We start from the raw sequence: 19,019 nt of genomic DNA, 5'->3' as shown, positions 1-19,019 counted from the left end.
GCAGCATTATCTTCATATTCATCTATCAGACCCTCGCGTTCCATAAACTCATTATCGATCTCTTCCACAAGACGACATCTTGAGCCCCATTCTTCGCTTGTGACACTCTCAAATTTGCATTGTGCGAGCTGCATGACCGCATCCAAATTAAAGGTTGTGTTGTGATATGCCACCCAGTTTTTCACTAATGCCCATATTTTTTTCTATTGGATTTAATTCAGGATGATATGGTGGAACTCTTAACACACTATGTCCGTATTCATTTAGCAAGGAGTCAACTTTGTAGGTTACATGTTTAGGTTTGTGTAATTTGATTAATTCGTACAGCTCAGGTCGTGTCATGTCAGGCGTGAAAGGTAACCCTTTTCTTGAAGCCATCTCTGCATATCTTTTTTTAAAGAATCATGAGTGGGGGCAGGATTTAATTGTGCGTTGTGATATGAGGCATTGTCTAAAACAATAACAGATCTGGGTGAAAGATTAGGAATTAGTTTTTCTCGAAGCCATTTCATGAAGTTATCGCTGTTCATGTCATCGTGGTAGTCCCCTGATTTCGAATTATATTTAAACATTAGTAAAGCATTAGGAACAAACCCATCCTTACCTCCGGCGTGAACTATCACAAGACGTCGTCCCTTGGACATAGGCACCCGAAAACATTTGCCAGAATCATCTGACCAACCATATTCTGGAGTATGGAAACTATGTAAGTATGTTTCATCTACATATATGATTGGTCGTCCTTCCCGCCTAAAATGCCTTATTTGTCTCAAGAACCGCGTTCTTTGAGCACGAATCTCTTGCTTTTCGGTTAAAATGGTTCTATTATTTGGTGTCTTCCTCCACTTAAAACCCAGCTTATGCAGCAAGCGTCTCAAACTCTCTTTACTACCCGCAAAATTTAATTCTTCTTGTAATGTCGTGTGCAATTTGCTAAGTGTTGGCACTTGCTTTTCACGCATAGCATAGTCATACACACACCTACGGATGACACATTCATCAAAATTGTCTACTGAAGATTTAGGTGCTGGTTTTGGTCTTCTCTTTCCAGGAGTAGAGAATGATGTGGAGGGCCCTTCTGACGACTCAAGAACTTCTCTTTCCTTCACAATTGATCGAATTGTTCGTTCCGGGACCCCGGTTGCAGCTGCCGCTCTTTTACCAAAATGTTTAATTGGAATATTAACACCTTCACTAGCTTCCATCTTCAGAAATGAATGACATTACTCACAATTTCTCTCGCTTGGCTATGTAAAGTCTTTGTTTTCAATTTAGACAACACTGGAGGCATTGTGCAAATAAACGTTTTTACAAGCGTAAAACTTAAAAACTAGGAATAGGCTATCTACAAAACTTTGAACACTAAAAAAAACACTCCGAGCTTTTTTTTTTTAAAAAAAAGCCTGTCTTCACCACAGTTCGAAAAACGCGCGCACTTAGAAAAAGGCACTTCAACACCACTAATCTCTATTGTCGTATGCTAATAAGTTTTTTTAACAATGACTTTTTTAGAAAGAAATCTTGCAGAATACTCCGGGCTTCTGAAAGGTATATTTTTGCTGCTTTTGTCTGCCGTTGGCAACACTACACTTTATTCAGCGAATTATAGTTCAGCATGGAAAGAACAATATGCGTCATAATGAAAGGTGTCATGCGCAGTTGCCAAACTTACTTCAGTGAAAAGGAGAGAGAACGATATGGAATATAAACTCGCATAGGACTTTTAAATTATCTTTCCTCCTCGGTGTCAAGAATTTAACTATTGTGGCAACATAGCAGGTGCTAGAAAGAAGGGGGCGATGAAATGCATGTAAGAAGGGCGGGGTGTGAAGCATTTGTATCGCGGCAGAGACTTCTGTGTAGAGCTCTATTATTCACTTATTTGGAGATATAGCAATACCATGTAAATTAAACGCATTAATGGTCTAATAAAGAGTTCAAACTAAGCCTTAATGTTCATTTTAGTTTACCTCCGTCCAAAGTGTTAAGTACGTAAAAGGTTGTAAGGGAACGTGTAAGGGGCCCGGGATTGCTCAGCCCCGGGGCCCGCGACCGCTCTCGCCGGCCCTGGTTGCAATACTTCAAAAGTTTTATTTTCTGCTGTCATGCGATATACAAAATTATTTATTAGCCTTTTATTGAAAGATTCCTATATTTTGTAAGCGTAGAATTGTTTAAAAGGAAAGCATCTTATTAGCATTTAAATGCAATACTTGAGCAGATATCCTTAAACCCATTAATAGTAATAAAAAACACTTCAAAACACTACATTGTCAAACATGTTATATTGTTAAACTTAAGCTTACACGCTGTAAACATTAAATAGTGATATTCTTGTATGTACTCGTATGTGTGTGAAGAAATTCACATAAAACTTCATTAAAACATTTAATGTTTGCATGTTAGGTATTCAGGTATTTATTTCTTATTATTTAGAGCAGGTAAGGTACTTCCAATAAAAACTGAAGAGATGCCTTTTTAAATACATTTTATACCTTAATAATAGTAATTATATCTTTAAGAACTTGTTAATTATCACTGTAATACACATACGATCACAATTCGAAGAACAACGAAAAAATATATTTCTCTTAATGGCTATAAAACGAAGAGTTTAGCGGAAGACCGTGGAGCATGGAAGCTTCTCAGTTGCAGCAAGTGACCTGTCAATAACGGCAGAATACCTATGATAATGATTAATGACAATATATTGATTTTTGTTTAAAAAATTTTCTACAATCATAGAAATCACACAGGACTTAGCATTACCGTTTCTCCAATGCTTTTCAAGCATTTTTTTCGAACGTATTTCATTTCAACTTGTGGAAGTTTGCAGCACATCTGAACGGTAGTGCCTAGATTATAATATAGCCACTTGTGCTGTCTGATTGACAACCTGAATTCAATATCTTAGGTGAGAAGGACTTTTTAACATATGCTGGAGGGATATATCTTAAAAAAATGCACTCAGATACAGATGTAATCAATCCTACTATTACGATTTATCATAAAGCAAAATAATGTACATCTATATACTGTCCATTAAGTGATCGTTCCTCTACAAAAACATCTTTTAAACTAATATGTTTGAGACAGAAACCAGTAGCGTTACTTTCTTAAAATAATAACCGCCACTATGATATTATCTGCCCTTCTTAAAGAATTACAAATAAAGAAATCAAAGTCTGCTGAATGAAGATGTCAGTTTGAGTACAGGGGTTGTTTGTCGTCCAATTTCCTTCATCAATAGAATGGTGAACTTCCACTTTTCTAACAGATTATTGGCCTATTGCGTATTCACCTTCATAATATATATCTAGTTTAACACACACAGTAATAGTAATTGTGTGTATCAGTTATTTTACTTCATTGCAGCGGTGGAACGATAAAAGAAATCTGTACGTACCATAAATTATTATTTTTATTACCTCCCCAATTCCTTCCTAAAATATGAAATGGAGTAGGTGCCTTTTAGCTAATCACTTTATAACTTGAATGATTAAAAATTTGCATGCCAAAAGGGATGGAAATGCATAGAGTGCGAGAGATCAATTTTCTCTTTGCGGTTTTCCCTGCTCGGCGTTTTCAGATCCTAACGGTCACCATAGATTCATATTTGTGCCAATTGTGTCCATATGTTTTAATGGATTTTCGAGCCACAATCAGGGAAGTATGCGGCATATCTTTTGAAAAAAATCTCTACTCTACTTGATCAGAGATAGATCATTATGATCAAAAGTATCTTGTTATTATTAGCAAGTCATTTTGCCATAAACTGGAAAGCTTTCATTCACTACGGTTCGTAGGTAAACTCTCCATCTTAACGTATCAATTCTCTGTGTTATTACCGCCCATCAACTGTAACTTTTTGTTCCCTCTCTCTGTTTCCTTCCACCGTACGTTCTATCATGTTCCTCAGATACATTTACTTCTCACTCAATGTTCCAAACAATTTATCTATCTTTTTTTTTAATTAGAAAATTTGTTATTTTCTTCTCAACTATTTCTAACTCGATTCCCGTTCGACTTACTCTTTCTAAAGTTCCCACTCTTTTTCATCGTCTTAGTGTAATGTCCGTATTTTCTCTCATAGAGTACAATACCCCCTACGAAACATTTTATAAGTCTTTTTCTTAATTCTTTTATTCAAGGGGCAATAAAATAGACTTCTCTTCTTCCTAAATAACTCTTTTGCCATTCCTATCCTTGCTTTTATTTCACATTCACACTTCCGTGTTCTCCATAATAATACTAACGAGATACCAGAAACTACTGCTCTGCTCTATCCCCCTCCTACTCCTATATTTGATATAGAAGTTCTGCTTGGTTACAGCATTGTTTTTGTCTTTCTAATGCTTATATTTATCCCATATTGAAAGCAGTTTCTCCTCAAATTATCTAACATATTGTTATTTGTCTTTTCAGATTTAGTAACATACCACCATATCATCTGCAAACCTTATACATCTAAACCTTCTATCTCCTACCAAAATAGCGTCTCCATTATGCAAATTCTTCTTCACTGTCTCTTCTAATATTAAACAACGTTTACGAGAGACAACATCCTTATCAAACTCCCCTTCCAATTGCACTCACCTCTGTCATTTCTTCCCTTATTCTAACACTTGCCTGTTGGTTGCTGGTTGGTAGAGTCTTCGATCTTTCCATTCTAACTCCGTCTTTTTTTTTAGAGCTTCCAACAATTCACAGTTCGCAAAGTAAAGAAAAGCACACATATTAATATTACTATAAGTTAAAAACGTTTATGGTTTCAAGGATGCAATAGGTTCCGAAGATTATTATCGAGTGAAGCAGCTCAAGTTGTAGAGCGTTCGCTTCGCATTCAGGAGGTCGTGCGTACGATTCCCGCTACCGACCATCCTGAGAGGGGTTTCTACCAGGCAAATACCGGGATGGTACCTACTAAACAGGCCCTGGCCGATACCTTCGCAAATCCTTTCCTTTGTTATTGCTGTTGTTAGATATCCAGTATAAAATAGTATCTGAGCTGTATCTGGTGATTGTGAAATAAGTACATAAATAAAATTATACAAAAGTTAACAATGATAATTTGTCCCATGTTTCAGGTCACTGCTGTTAAATGCTCCACTGATGACTTTTATTATTTCCCTTGGGTGGATCGCCGGAGTTGTGATGTTTGCCAATTATGCTGACTGTGACCCTCTGACGTTAGGACGCATACAGAGAAAGGATGAAATAGTTCCGCTCTTTGTTTTGCAGAAGTTCTCTTTCCTGCCTGGAATGGTGGGTCTCTTCGTCGCCAGTCTTCTAAGTGGATCCCTCAGGTTGTTATAAACATTAAGTATGCATATACGAAGTGTACGCATTTCAGTGTTGAAATTTCTTTTTTTAAGTTACAAGTAATCTTAAAAACTTGACCACATACCTCTCTTTAAAAAGGTCTATAACCTTATTCATAGGCAGAATCAGGTAAATATGGGTTTTCTTTGATCAATTGGGATCTCTTTAGAAGGCAAAATTTTACAAATTTTCTACGTAAGGTTGCGAGAACAGTTTCTGTTAAAGAGAGGTGAGTGTTCGAGTTTTACTCAATAAGGCCATGAAGTATTAGGTCGTAACATAAAATCATAGTGATTTTATCGTTGAAGCTAACAACAGTGTACACAGCGATCTCTGCCAATGTACAATTTTATGACACAACCCAATATATGATTAAATCAAACCCACCATTAAACAAAATGATGAAAAACATTTTTTTAAAGTTACATTCTATTAAATTTTGTACCATATTCGATTCTGCAAACTTACTTCTATGGAACTTATCTTTAAGTATCGAATACAAGATATCAAGGTGAGGTGATTTTGAGTTTAATAACCCTTTCAGCAGCGAGGCTATATGAGACGGGATCTACTGATTAACGTGGAATCCGAACCACATAAGTTCCCGCCGGAAATCAAATCCGGATCTCCCACGCCAAATGCGCGTAACCTAACTACTTAGCCACGAAGGAGCTCTACAAGATATCGAATACAGATCTGTCACTACTTGTGCATTCATAGTGTCTGTTGAAATCAAAGTGGACAGTTGGCGAAACTTACACGTTAATAATTTTTATAACAAACTTATTGTTTTGCTTAGCGAGTGGTTTAATTCAATTATATGTATTCAGGACCGGATCCAGGATTTTCTGACAGCGGGTGCACCAATAACTACCACTACATTTGAAATAAATTTGAATTTTTGTAATGCCCTTAGGCATCTGTGTTGTGAATGAGGAATTGCCCTGGAAATACTAAATCTCTGGTCACGGTGAATCCTTTTCCTTAAACCTACAGAAAATTGATAAACTATTGCTTTGCAAAACTCCGCTTTCTTTTAGGCTCCAAACGGAAACATGACAGCAGAAATTTTCGGAAAGTGTTGCTATTTTCATTGTTAGCTTCTCGCTTTAGATAGTGTGCGGAGATGCCCGTGCAATCCCCTAAATCCGGCCCTGTATATATTCAGTGTATGAATGAGTTCAGTAAAAATGTAAAAATTTGTAGCAAAATACGTAATGTGACCCAGAGACCAAAAGTGACCAACCAAAAGTAATTTGAGAATTACTTTTCAATTCAGAAATCACTAGCAGTCTACGCATCTCTTCAATATGCCCTCTACAAGGAATTATAGAACAGTAACAGTGATCAATACAGACAGCTTGAGACAGGCCACCACGGGCAAACCTCTCACAATTTGCTGGTTGACGCGTTGGCCACCTCTATTCTAGATAATGCTGTTACAACCAACCTACATACTTTAATAAAACATTTACCTTTATGCTGAAAATTTGAAATTATTGAAAATGTTTGAAGTATATTGTACGGATACCCACCTTACAGCGTGAGCACATGTTATACAAGCAACGCGTGCTATTGTTTATAAACAAGCAGACGATACACAAAACCAGGAAGACACGAAGCACAGCACGATGGGAACCGAAGAGAAACGAGCTACCTGAAAATGGCCTATAAAAGTGGACCCAAAGAACATGATGGCATCCGTTGACCACTGATTGCTTAACCTACACCTGCTCTTGAGGTTGCCCTGGACAAAGAAGTACTACCTTGCCTAAAATCCCTGAAGGCTGCCTTGAGTGAAGGGGATTCCTAACCACAAACCGAACCTCACGAGGCTGCGATGAGTTAAGGAGGTTGCCAAAAGGACCATATCCTGAAGTCACTGCAAGGCACCCTGGAGGCTGCTATGAGCTACAGGGTTCCCGTACAAAACATTTTCTTCCTTCAACTCTCTGATTATAAGGAAAATTTAAGATATATACTCTATAGACATAAAGACTATTTTGTAACATTTTGTAAAATAAATTAGATAAAGGGCTAGAATCCCGGACTGTCATTGTCTCTACCCACACAAACATTACAATATAAAAATGTTCTTCCATATTATTCTATATTTCAAATAAACAGTACTTATACGTCATAATGCGTATGTCTATAAATAAAAACACAAAACTCTGACTTTTCTCTTTCTTTTTCGCTCTAAGTAGTTTACTTTTTCTTTTAGTTCAGTTTCGTCATTGCTCAATGCTCTTGCAGCAATTATGTGGGAAGATTTCATAAGTTGCATCCCAAAATTTAAAGATATGGGAAGTGAAGGACAGTTGGCTGTTACGAAAACAATTGGTAAGTATGATTAACCTATAAACAAGAGTTAATACAGCAACTCATTCATTGGTTCACCAATTACCAGATCTCCGAAATTGCTGGGCGTAATGAACTTAAAAATTTTGTGTAAATTGTTATTAAACCGTAGGTTCGGATTAAGTCAAAAGGTTTACCAAATGCGATTACTAAGAAGCGAAAGAAAAACAGAGGGTGGGCTTTTAAGTCCGATATGTAATCCTCTGAACCCAAGACTAGGGACAATATACAGTTTTGAGAAGTGCACCCCATCCTGTGGGACAGAGCATCTTGAATCTTTTCTTCGATTTTCAGAAGATTTTCGAAAGTCAATGAACTTCAAATATTGTATAAATGTTCTTCTCCGGCTGTAGATTACGAATAAGATTGCGCTTTGTGAAATTCGCCATCCAAGAGAGTAGAAAAAAGGTTTAACTATTTCTCGTTCTAGGAAGTTGAAAATTTGTTTAAAATTAACCCGAATTATATGCAAAGCGGACTATTGGAAAATTCTACTTCGAGGATAGGTAGGGAGATTAAAAGTTTTCCATTATTATTATTATTATTACTTGTTTTCTTTTAAACGTTTAGCATACAACCAAGAAATTTGTCTACTATGTAGTTTGACATATAAATATATGAATCTCATGTGACAAGTCGATTTGCTTAAGTTTCAAAACTGGGAAAGACATTTAGAACTAATTTTGGAGAATTTATAAGGAATTCAGGTAACAATTTTCCAGTTTTGAGTGTAGAAAAGCGATTTGCGGGCGACTTTTTTTTCTAATCTCTGGGTGATGAGCAAATTTTGTTTAGCATGATACGCATGAATTTACTATTTTTGATTGCAAGAAAGTTATTTTACATAATCTTCACAGTACAAGTTCACAGTGAAAGTTTACGCATCTCCGTTGAAATCAAACTTGCTTCAACAAGATCTTTAAAACCAGAAAAAATTTTCCATAATCGACTTCCCGTGAGAAAAATGGGCAGCATTTCTGCTAGTTACAATTATGACTGCTTGCAATTATACTGCACGTAATTGGCACCAAACAGAAACATTTAGCTTGCAAGCCTTGAACTGGTCGTTGTCGAAGTGTACAAAGCAGTCAAAGAAGAAGTAATATTAGAGTGTCGTCCATTACCCAGATAGCACAGAAAATTTTTTTTAAATGTTTAAAAATTTGCAACGGCAAACTAAAACGTTTGCAAAAAAATTTGCCTTTTCAAATGAGAAAATTTGCCGAAAGTTCAATGCAAATAACGAAGTTGACGCTGGCTGAGTTTGCAGCAAAGTTGCCTCAGAAAATGAAAACGTCTGCCAATACAAACGAAATGTTTGCGACTGCACAGCAAGAAAGTTTGCCAGGACTTTGCTGCAAATATTTTGTGCAAATTTTGACAAAATTTCCGAAAATGAGCTGATGAATTTGGTGAAAATATTAAAAGGTTTGCAGCAACATTGCAGAAAGTGTTTTCACGATCGCAAGATCATGTTTGCTGCAAATGCATCAGGTAATGTTTGCTGCAAATTTATAAAGTGAAACCTAACTTTATGAAACATCAAAATTTTTATAATGTGGATCCGTCTTTTCTTAGTGGCAAGCATTAGAGATCTTTAGCTACTTGCCAAAGATAAGAAACTTACGCGCGATAAACGCACAGACAAAGGATATCGCAATTTATCTACTTACTCAACGACCATATACCTGTACTTACACTCACACACATTCACTAAATAACGTCAGGCTGCCTGGGTCAATAAAAACATCTGATAAGAGACCAGTGAGTTTATTCTGGAGTCCTCTGATGTATTGGTTTTTCTCGATTCTCACTTCCCGCTTGTTTTGTCACAGTTGATGTAGCGCAGTGAATTCTGGGTACCATGCGCGCGCACTCGGTAATATCATCACATATTTGCTTTCAGCAAGTTTTTCGAAACAAGTTTTTTAGAGTTGCAAACTGTTTGCGACGGCAAACTTTCAACGCTATATTGTCAAAAAAGATGCAAGTTAATTGCAGTGGTGAATTTATTTTTACAAATCAGCGAAAATTTGCAGATCATATTGTAAGCTTTTAATAAATATCAAAAAATTTTACCTTCGCAAACTTTCAGATTGTTTGCTCCACTAAACGAAGCAAAAATTTGCCGCAAGTATTCGTGCTATCTGGGTAATGTGTCACTATCAGTAAATTGAAGAATATTCAACATGTTGATGACTAATTGAGGGTATAGTTTTACACTATTATCATTATCATTATTAATTAACATAATGAGTGTCCTTTTACGCTAATTACGTATTAATAAAATAAGTATTCTTGTTACTTGCTCAGATAGTACCATAAACTTTTAATATTAAAAAAAACTATTGATCGAAAAATGATTTACTTGATGGTTGCACGGGCATCTTCAATTACTTTGGAAAATGGGTTTACTCAGGTATAGTGAAACTATTAAAGTAGCTAGTTTATTTCACATTTTCAAAATATATATTGTTACTAAAACAAAACAACGTATTTTTCTATAGGATTTGTTTTCGGTGCTATTATCATTGGAATAGCCTTCGCTGTGAGTTCAATGACAGGTCTTATTCAAACAACATTTACACTAAATGGTGTTGTCAGTGGACCATTGCTTGGAGTTTTCCTGCTCGCGTTGTTAATACCATGCACCAACAAATATGTAAGTATTTCAGCTTTTCAAATACAAGTTAAAGAGGTTCTAGTGTAACCACTAATTGAACGTATAGAACACATTATAAATTCTATTATACAAATACTAACCTATGTGTTCTACAGTGATAATTAATTTATATTCATCTATAGTTAGTACTTAAGTCTCATCTATTAAGAAGTTCTTATATATATTTCGAATGTAAATCTTGAACCCTCTTCTTTGGAATATCATAAGCTAAATTCTGAATGTTTAGACTATTCACAATATATATATATATATATATATATATATATATATATATATATATATATATATATCACTTCAGCGGCATTCATTGATTGTAATTCAATCTATCCCAGATCTTCAAACGGAAACATAACTCTCTACTGCAATGTAAAATATATTCCCTTACTTTACATATGTCTCCTAAGGGCGATTTAAGTCAATATAGCTGAAAATTTATATTTTATTAACAAGATTGACCCATATGTAGATGAAATTATTGGAGATTATCAGTGCGGAGTTAGGCGAAATTGATCAACCATCAACCAGATATTTACCATTCGACAAATACTCGAAAAGAAATAGGAATACAATAACCCAATACATCAATTATTTATTGATTTTGGAAAGACTCGGTTAGGAGGAAAAACATTGTACAACATTCTTAAAGAATTTGGAATACCGTAAAAGCTAGTTAGATTAATTAAGATGTATACAAATGAATCCTAAAGTAAAGTCCGAGTAGGAAACTTCTTGGCCACGTGCTTTCACGTTGAGAATGGCCTGAAACAAGGAGATACGTTGCCGCCATTATTCTTCAACTTTGTTCTACAGTATGCTATTAAGAAAATCAAAGATAGCAACCAGAGCCTAGAGCTGAATGGTATTCACAAGTTTATGGCGTATGCTGATGATGTAAATCTGATACGGGATAGTAGGAGAACAATAGTAAGAAATGCAGAGGTCTTATTAAACGTTTGCAGGGACATGGATTTAAAAGCAAACGCTGAAAAAACTAAATGCATGGAAATTCACCGGGCTCGTAATAAGGAAATTACGGATGCGTCAAAATATCAAATAATACTTTTCACAAAGTGGATACTTTCAAATATCTAAGATCAATATTAAAAGACCAAAATCATATCCTCAAAGAAATTAAATGTCAACCGAATTTGTGTTATTATTCAGTTCAAAATCTTTTGTCGTCTCGAATCCTGTCGAGGAGTTAGAAGCTTAAAATAAATAAAATGATATTCATGCCTATTGTGCTGTATGATTGCGAAACATGGTCACTTACTCTTAGGGAAGAACGCAGACTGAAAGTATTTCAGAATAAAATCCTGAGACGAATTTTCGGAAACAAGAGTAACGGAAATGGAGAATGAAGGAAACTTCATAATGAGTAACTACATAATTTATACCGTTCACCAGACATTGTTACATGAAAATACATTGTTAGGGTCATCAAGTCTAGGAGGCTCAGGTGAGCAGGTCATGTTGCCAGAATGGAAGGAAGTAGGAACGCTTTCAAAGTTTTTATCGGAAATCCAACCGGAAAGCGACCATTAAGAAGACCTTCGGCACAGATAGGAGGATAATATTAAGATGGATCTCACAGAAATAGGAGTACAAAGTAGAAACTGAAACCAGTTGGCTAAGGACAGAAGTTAATAGAGAGCTTTTGTGAAGGTAGCATTGAACTTCCGAGTTCCATAGGCCATATAGTTAGTATAGTCGCATTAAACTTTTTGGTTTAATATTTTTAGTTTCTGATTTTTTAATGTTTTTATTTCTGATTTTTTTTAAAAATTTTGTTTAAAGTTGAAAATAGTTTCTTTATACTTTGGCAAATATCTGAGAAATGATATACATATTGGTTTTGCCAGGGTTAAGCCATTGTTAAACCTGTTTCAACCATATAATTCATATTTTTCGGGAAAGGAGTTTTATTTTTATGTATATCCAGGGGCGTCATTTCAGACTTAGCTTGGGGAAGGGGCAAGAGCACCACCGACATAAGACTTCCACGTTTGGTACTAGTATATTAGTAGACAATTTATTAAAGTATATGTATTCCTCAAACTCTTGGGGGGGGGGTCATTGCCCCTTCCCCCCTAAATGACGCCCCGTGTATATCGTGTAAAAATACATTTTGTTTTCTCTACAACATTTGTCTTTTGCAACTTAAAAAAATCACGACATTACTATTATCAAACATTTATGAACGATATTGCATACAGTTTTGTGACAATTTTTAGTACTGCTAATTATTTTAATCATCATCTATAAATAACATTTTTTTGTTATATCAGATAAATATATACCATGTGAAATCGTGACTTGTTGGAAAATTTTATATTGTACGTAGATATATACAAATAATTTGGCAAATACTAAAATTGTAAATGAGAATTTAATGGTGATTTTATATCGTGTGTTGTGTTTTGTTTCTCTTCTTTACAGAGTATGTATCTAAACTCCTACATATAATTCCAACACATGTGTGCTTAAATGAATCTTACAAATTTGCATCATTGATTAACACAAATATGTTACATTAATATTTTCTTAATTTAAGTTTTATTTTAAAATCACACATTGCAGATTTCCTTGTTCTAAAATACAGTGGCGGATCTAGAAGATAAAAACTGGAGGGCGACCAGAACCCAGACTATGATAGGTATATCATGAGTTTACTATAAACTTCAAAAAATATATAAATAATAGCTTAAATTATTAATATTTTACTCAAAAAACTGTAGAAGCTTTGTCCCCGGCCAAGGGCTAGATCCGAAACTGTCTAAAAATTGTTTTTATAATGTAAATTTAAATATTCCTTTCAGGGTGCAATTGTTGGGATGTTGATCGGTCATTCTGTGGCAATGTGGATTGGTTTCGGTGCATTAAGTCTACGAATGAAACCACCGTTCCTCTCGTTATCTACTGAAGGATGCACCACAACTGACCTGAATTCTACTTTGGTAGACAAATCATCAAATACAACAATCAATTTAAGTAAAACTTATTATAATGTAACACTGACTCAAAATAACGCTACTACCTCAGTAAACGATATGTAAGTATAAAATTCTACTCTTTTAGAACTAAATAATAATAAGGAATGAAAACACGGCGGAAAATGATTAACCCGAAATTGAATTGGCCAAAATTATATCATCTTAATCATATCATAGTGTGTTGAAGAGTGAAGTGTAAGTTGCTGAACAAGGAATGTGTCGTCATGAAAGAATAAGAACTTGGAGAAAAATTATGTTATTCACAATTAAGCACAGAAACAATATTGTAATATGACTAAAGCATTTTGGTGAAGGGCGATTAATATTTTATTGGTTTTGGCTTCAATATTTTGTAAACCTTGTTATATTAAATGTAAATAAAGTGCAATTCTCAGTCTGGTGCTGTAGGTCATTCACACATGCAAAGAAATCAAGGAAGTCTCATAATAATTTAAAACTATGTCTAGTTAAAACATTCTTCTAAATAGGAAATATAAAAATATGTTACGTAGCAATGTATCAAGGAAATAATAACACTTCCCACTTCACGTTATGAAGTAAGTCTAAAAATGTAATGGTAAGCGGAAGAAATGACGCTACCAAAACTAGGAAGAAAAGGTAGGTGGAAAAAGAGTAGGGAACTCAAAGAGAGTTCTGAAGTGACCGTCTGACTGGAAGGATCGACATCTCAAATTTTCACTCGTCAAAGTCTGGGTGAGTACAATGCTGGTTATTAATTGATATCACACTTTATTTATTCGACCTTGTCTCAAAATTCGTTTAATTCTTATCCTATCTTCAAAATTCATTATGACAGCCATTATAAATTTTAACGTAAGGCCTCAGCACCAGATTTGGGTAATATTCTGATCTGATATCTCTACTTTTATTTCTACAATTTAATTTATCCATCTTAACTAATTATTTGCTCTACCTAAAATTTAATGGTTAAGTTTATTATGAGAAAACTCTTCAAATTGCCCCCATGCTAATATGGTTATTAATACATTGAGTTATGTGTGGATAAAATTGTATATGTCAACGTCCGGATTTCGGTCCAATATGCTGGCATATGTTATGGTGGAATAAGCGCCGAATTTTGTGGCTAGCGCCCGTGTTAGAAACACGTTATAGAACAATTTTCCGTTTAAAATATAGATATCGATCCCGAAGCCACACATATATGAGTAAGGAATTAAATCATGCAGAGAAAAATTACATGGGATATCAGATTTGTTATTATCCAGGATGGTGCTGATATATATGTTTGAATATGTGCATACCATTTCCTATAGAGAATTCTGTGGTAACTTACAACAAAGAAATATTACATATACATACAGATACGTTTTGCGTTCATGTTTGGGTTGTTTTTCATATGTCAGGCATTCTTAGGATATCGTATTGCAGTGCATTGAAACAGGAAATGCTTATGTAGACATTAGCGTGTGCGAAGGTTATCTTGAAAAACGAAGTTAGTTTCAGTACAGAAATCACGTTCAAGAATTAAATATTATTGTTATAAAACTTATGAGCAGACGTAGGGTGAAATTAAGATCAGACATGGCGACCCCTCCATCTCCATCCCATAATGTTTCTCAATCTAATTCGCAGTCAGGAACATCCAACCAAAATTCACGACCTATTGTAAATGTGTATAGCAATGCTTTTCCTTTTCCTAAATATGATCCGAAAGAAATGACTATTCAGCAATTCTTTTCTGCATTTGACGATACTATAAAGCTAAACAAATTATCCCCGGATGAGGCTAAAGATTTAGTAATTACGTGTTTTTCAGGAAAAGATAAAGAAAGATTACGTGTTTTTGTAAATAGAAAGCAGTTAAATTCTAAGTCATATGACACATTTAAGGAAGAAGTAAAAAAGTGTTTTAAAACACCGAAAGAGAATGTAGATATATTTGCCAAAATTCAAAATAGAATTCAAAAGAAACATGAGTCGGTACAGAGTTACATATACGATGTATTAGGACTAATTGAGAAAGGAGCACCTACATTAACGGAAGCTCAGATTATTTCTATTTTGACAAACGGTTTGAGGCCATACTTTTTAGAAAGAGTAGGTGTGCAGCAATTTAATTCATTGGATGAGTTTATTCAAGCCTTGAATAACCTCGAAACGAATAGGTATAGGGTGAAAAATAGGAAGAAACACGAGCTTCATGCTAGACTAAATTCATCAATGAAAAAGGAGTTGCGTAAATTGGGAAAATTGCGTAAATATATGTCGTCAGATTCTGAAACATCAGAATCAAGTGAGGCCGAATTATCCGAGTCAGATGAAGATGAAGATAATATAGTTTTGCGTCAAAATAGGAGATCGCATACTAATATAAGATCTAGTTCGCAGGTTGCGAAAGTGACTAAACAGGACGATAATAAATTTGAAACTAGTGGATCGGAACGGAATAACAAAGAACATGACAAAATATCGCAGGCAATGGAGAATGTTCAGAAACAACTAGAACAATTAACGTTGAAAATGGAAAATTTTGAGGATACACAAAAACAATGTGAGGAAACTAATGTCCAGATAACACAGGGAAATAATTCTGCGAAACAAAATTTTAATCAGAACAACAGAGGTTTCCATAGAGGAAATTTTCGTGGAAATTTCAGAGGAAATTCGAGAAATTATAGACAAAATAATTATCAGTCACAAAATAGTGTTGGAACAGGTTCATATAGAGGCAAAGCTTTTAGGGGTAAAAATAATTTTAAAAGTAGAGGTCGAAATAATTACTACCCACAACGGTCATTTGTACCCCAGATGTATCAAACTTGGCAATTACCAGTAGTTAATGACCCAAATTGTATGTCACAGGGAAATCTGTGCATTCCACAAATGGTACCAATACAACAAAGCTTTCCCCAATATGTAGTTCCTACTTATCAAAATATGCAGGGTTCAAACGCAAATGCATCTCAGACGCAAGGTTTAAACTGAGTTCATCCGTGCATGACGGCGGTGCATGTTCGGAGAATATCAAAGCACAGCCTAATAATCAAAACCGTCAACAGAAAGATAATCTAGTCACATATAACGAATGGCGTAAAAATGCTAGAAAATCGAAAAAGGAATTCATTCAAGTCCCTTTAAATATAGAAAACGAAATAGCTAAGTTTCCTATAGACGTAAATTCTAAGACAGTTAATGCTATTGCTGATTCTGCTTCTACTATCAGCATCATAGAAAAATCATTGTTGCCCAGAAATGTAACACTTATTGAAACACAGACTAAAGTGTCGGGTGTATCTCAGAACCCCGTAATTATAAAATATATGGCAATTGTTAGATTTTGCATAAATGGAAGGACTTTTCACCACAAGTTTCGTGTCTTGGAGCATTTTAAACCGAAAGTGTTAATAGGAAACGATTTCTTAATATTTCACCAAGCTAACTTGTGTCTAGGAAAGAATCTTTTAACGTTAACTAGGTTTGGATTACCACCCAAGAATGCAGAAATTGATGTAAATAAGGAGCATAATGTGTCGAATTTCGTATTCTTTTTAGTTGAGGAAGCTCTTGCACCTAAATTTGTTGTAAAGAAGAGATCTATGCTACCAGCGAGATCTAAGGTTATCGTTCCACTTACACTAAAACAATCTAGGTCACATAAAGAAATTGTTCTTGAACCGAATCAAGAATTACCGGAAAGGTTAGGAATTTTAATTCCGAGAGCTCTTGTGTCAGATAAGTCACCAGTTATTGAAATAATAAATCCATTAGCACATAAGGTAGTATTGAATACTAATCTTGTAGTTGGTAAGGCAGAAGACGTATATATTCAACCGACAGATGTTATTACCGCATTAGAAGATGACGATTATATAAATTACGAATTTTTGGAAGAAGGTCAAAGGTTATTTGATGCTTCAAAATTGAAAATAGGAGAAAAAGCTAGTCCGGAATATAAACGAAAAGTAATAGATCTATGTTGGGAATTTGCCGATATTTTTACCTGGAATCCAAATAAATTAGGCCGTGCGAGAGGATATCAATACAGGGTGCAACTAAAGTCAGAGTTACCTACCTCTCGTAAACAATATCAAATTCCGAAAGCCTTGCAATCAGAAGTACGTGAATACATGAATACTTTAATTCAGCAACGTGTTGTGGAAAGGTCTAATTCTCCTTTTAATTCGCCAGTGTTATTTTTGAGAAAACCATCGGGAAAGCTGAGAAAAATAGCTGATATGCGACTGTTGAATTCAAAAGTGGTTCATCATTCCTTGGCTTTACCACCTATACATGATATAATTTCTTCCATGGCTGGACATGTTTGGTATGTAAATTTGGACGTATCTTCGGCATACTTTAATATAGAATTAACACCAGATTCTCGTCCATATTTTGCCTTTTCTCTACCGTCACTTGGGACATTTCAGTATTGTGTTACTCCCCAAGGATTTGTAAATAGTGGTGCTGTGTACAATAGATTCATGTCTATGGTGTTGGCTAACCTCCATCCAGAAAACATAGCCTGTTATGTAGACGATTTATACATTTTTGCCAACTCACAGGAACAAATTATTGAGATTTTAAGAGATCTATTTAAACGTCTTAGAAAATCAGGACTTAGAATTTCAGTAGAAAAATCTCAATTTTTATTTCAAGAAATTTTAGCGCTCGGACACAAAGTGTCGCGTTATGGTTACCAAATTTCAGATCGGCTGTTAAAAGCAATTGAAACTTATCCTGTCCCAAAATCGACGAAGAACGTTAGATCGTTTCTCGGTTTGTGCAATTTTGTAAGGAAATTTTTACCTAATTACGCGGAAGTAGTACAAAATTTACAAAAGTTATTAGAAAAGGGCGTGAAATTTAGTTGGGACTCTACTCACCAACATGCATTTGAGACATTAAAGAAGAAACTTTTGGAAGCACCAATACTAGCTCCTTACCGGCCAGACAAACCTTTGTGTTTATGGACAGATGCATCCAAAATCGGAATTTCTGCAATGTGTACGCAGTGTACGGACGAAAAATTACAAGATTGGACTCCCATTGGTTATTACTCGAGGCTTTTGACACCAGCAGAGCAGAAACTTTCAACAATAGAACAGGAATTGCTAGCCGTATTAGCCGCAGTAAAGGCATTTAAATATTATTTAATAGGAAGGCATTTTTATTTGAAAATAGACAACCGAGCATTAGTCTACCTCAAGACAGCAGCTAATCTACCGCCCAAACTACTTCGTTGGAGTTTAATTTTGTCGGAGTATGATTTTACCCCTGTTCATGTCCGCAGTGAGAATAACCCTGTAGACTCGATGAGTCGCATTTCGGTTGTTCCCCCACAACCGGGAGACCTGTTATTAGAAGATTTGGACCAAGAGAGATGTTTAGTAAATTTCCAAGCACCCGAAAACATTGGAAAAATGCAGAAGACGGACCCTTATTTTGGACCCATATACAGATGCTTACAGGAAAATAAGCAAGCAGAAGACTACAGGCTCGAACGGCAAGCTAGAGCATTTCAATTAATTGATGGAAAGTTATACCGTGAACATAGATTTGGAAATATCACGAAGCATTTATTGTGTATTCCATTCAAAATGAGAGATGAAATTTTTAACTTATTGCACGCTCATCCGTCAGCCGCAGCGCATGCAGGCCAGAATCGTACATATCAATTG

The 19,019-nt window shown here is 35.2% G+C and overlaps 1 protein-coding gene across 1 annotated transcript in view; it reads left to right on the top strand.

Moving 5' to 3' along the window:
- Positions 1 to 19,019, top strand: part of LOC145666922 (sodium-coupled monocarboxylate transporter 1-like) — an 89,102-nt gene that overhangs the window by 56,344 nt on the left and 13,739 nt on the right. Inside the window, exons 6-9 of the mRNA XM_081734522.1 lie at positions 5,088 to 5,306; positions 7,547 to 7,665; positions 10,191 to 10,345; positions 13,186 to 13,418. Of these exons, the coding sequence (XP_081590648.1) occupies positions 5,088 to 5,306; positions 7,547 to 7,665; positions 10,191 to 10,345; positions 13,186 to 13,418 (726 nt within the window). The remainder of the gene's footprint in view (positions 1 to 5,087; positions 5,307 to 7,546; positions 7,666 to 10,190; positions 10,346 to 13,185; positions 13,419 to 19,019) is intronic.

This window comes from Thermobia domestica, chromosome 12 (genome assembly GCF_964235325.1).
Source record: "Thermobia domestica chromosome 12, izTheDome1.hap1.1, whole genome shotgun sequence".
In the NCBI taxonomy this organism is placed as follows: domain Eukaryota; kingdom Metazoa; phylum Arthropoda; class Insecta; order Zygentoma; family Lepismatidae; genus Thermobia; species Thermobia domestica.
This window is presented reverse-complemented; position numbering and strand designations above follow the sequence as displayed.